The sequence below is a fragment of the Gossypium hirsutum genome, chromosome A03 (assembly GCF_007990345.1).
Source record: "Gossypium hirsutum isolate 1008001.06 chromosome A03, Gossypium_hirsutum_v2.1, whole genome shotgun sequence".
Lineage (NCBI taxonomy): Eukaryota > Viridiplantae > Streptophyta > Magnoliopsida > Malvales > Malvaceae > Gossypium > Gossypium hirsutum.
In genome coordinates, this window is record NC_053426.1 from 80,865,835 (window position 1) to 80,868,089 (window position 2,255).

Genomic DNA, 2,255 nt, shown 5'->3' on the forward strand with positions numbered 1-2,255 from the left:
TTGAAAATAACTAAAAATATTTTTTTTTACATAATTATATTATTATGATTATGTTTTTATCATTTTATATTTATATCAAATCAATAAAAACTCACATATTACAATAGTTAAACTTAAGATATTATAATCTTTAAATATATAATTTTACTATTTCAATCTTTTACATAAATATATTCTTTTACAACAATATTTTTACTCGGATGCCTCATAATCTACTCTTATTTAAGATTTTTTTTCGAACATTAGCCATAAGACTAATATAAAGAAAAAAATTGATAATTTACTCCAATCTCTAAAGAGAACCCAAAATCTAATCTTGTTCACGAGAATATAGGAAAAGTTTTATATACTTAGTAGCAAAATTCATGGGGTAGAGGAAGTGGTCCTAACTTTCTATATTAACTCCCCATCTTTCCATTTCCCTGCATCTAATACTTCCCATTCATTTCAAGTCTCAACCCCTTCTTCCTCGCAAAGCAGTAATGGCGATTCCCTTTACGGTTTATCTTCTTTTCCTATTCAATCTCCTGGCATATGGTAAATTTATCCCCTTCATTAAATAGTAACTATATGTGTGTGTGTGTGTGTGTGTGCGCGCGCGCGCTTGTGTGTGACGGATTGTTGTAGTTTAAATTGGTTTTCTTGTTTCTCTATTATTTATTATTTCCTCTCGATACTTTTGATGCTCTAGGCTTATGATTCAACGGACATTGACTTGACTTAGATTATAACGAAAATTTCAGGGACGATACTTTCTTCAGCTACCCTTTTTACCGTCCAAAACCATTGCAGTTTCACCATATGGCCCGCTTCTCTCTCCGGCAATGGTGCTCCACTTGGTAATGGTGGTTTTGAATTGTCATCTGGTTCATCAGCTCAATTCCAGGCTCCACCTGGTTGGTCTGGCCGCTTCTGGGGTCGAACAGGCTGCAAATTCGACCCCTCCGGCTCCGGCAAGTGCATAACCGGTGACTGCGGGGGCATACAAAATTGCACTTTCGGTGGTGTGCCACCCGTCACCCTGGTAGAGTTCACCATTGCCGGTGGCTCTACTGATAATAAAGACTTTTATGATGTTAGTCTTGTGGATGGTTACAACGTTGCCTTAGGAGTCAAGGCAATAGGTGGTTCAGGGGATTGCCAATATGCAGGTTGGGTCACGGATCTTAATGCTAATTGCCCGGTTGAATTACGGGTCCTGGATTCTGGTTCGGTCGTTGCTTGTAAAAGCGCCTGCACAGCGTTTAACACGCCGGAGTTTTGCTGCATCGGCGATCATGCTACTCCTCAGACTTGCTCACCAACACAGTACTCGAAGATGTTCAAGAGTGCATGCCCCACGGCTTATAGTTATGCTTATGATGATGCTTCAAGTACTAGGACTTGTTCCGGGTCGGATTATGTGATTACATTTTGTCCAACCGGGTTATGAACATTATCTCTCTCCACTCATAATCATGATTAAGGTTAACCTTTTTCTTATATATTTATGAACTTTTTTCAATAAATTTAAATGGTTTTTTTTTACCAGTGTTATTAGATATTAAATTAAATAAAATCAAATGTTTGCTGTCATCTCTTTGAATTAACATTAAGTAAATTATGTGTATAAATAAGAAAGCAATTTTATTGAATCTAATGCAAATTAAAGATCCAAAGATGAACGGAAGCCATAAGCTTTGCTTGAGCCACAACTTTTATGGGCGGTTCTTGGATTGCACTTTGAATAATTTTCATGTTATCTGCCAAAAAGAAAATGCTTTAAAGTTTTTTAATATATACGGTTTCAATTTTAGAGATATTATTGTTGAGAGGAACAATTATAAACCTTAAATATGAATAATAAATAAACATGAAAAATACTCAAAAATATATATACTAATTCTTTGATACACACATGTGGATGAAAAATATTTCTATATTTTATTTCTATATTTTATAAAAATTGTACATTAAAACCAAATAGATAATTGGTTGAAATGGATAAGTTAAAACATTAAAATTTATGTGGTTAATTCCTATCATAGTATTATTTTACTAAAAGACATGAAATGACAAAATCACCCTCATATAAACATTTGTTACTTTATAAAATTAAAGATATTTTAATAATTTCTCAATTGAATTGATGTCTGATTGACTCGTGACTTCAACTCAAACAGAGACTTAATATAAGTGTATGTATATATACATATATATATACACATTTTAAGTACCCAAATTTGCTCAGGCCCAACAAGCACAAATCAGACAAA

At 33.6% G+C, this 2,255-nt stretch overlaps 1 protein-coding gene across 1 annotated transcript; it reads left to right on the top strand.

The window, feature by feature from the left end:
- The first annotated feature begins 319 nt into the window (after positions 1–319).
- Positions 320–1,527, top strand: LOC107886419 (pathogenesis-related thaumatin-like protein 3.5). Its single transcript, XM_016810372.2, has 2 exons — positions 320–537; positions 744–1,527. The coding sequence occupies exons 1-2, from the start codon at positions 483–485 to the stop codon at positions 1,430–1,432; spliced, it is 744 nt and encodes a 247-aa protein (XP_016665861.1). The 5' UTR covers positions 320–482; the 3' UTR covers positions 1,433–1,527.
- The last annotated feature ends 728 nt before the right edge of the window (positions 1,528–2,255 follow it).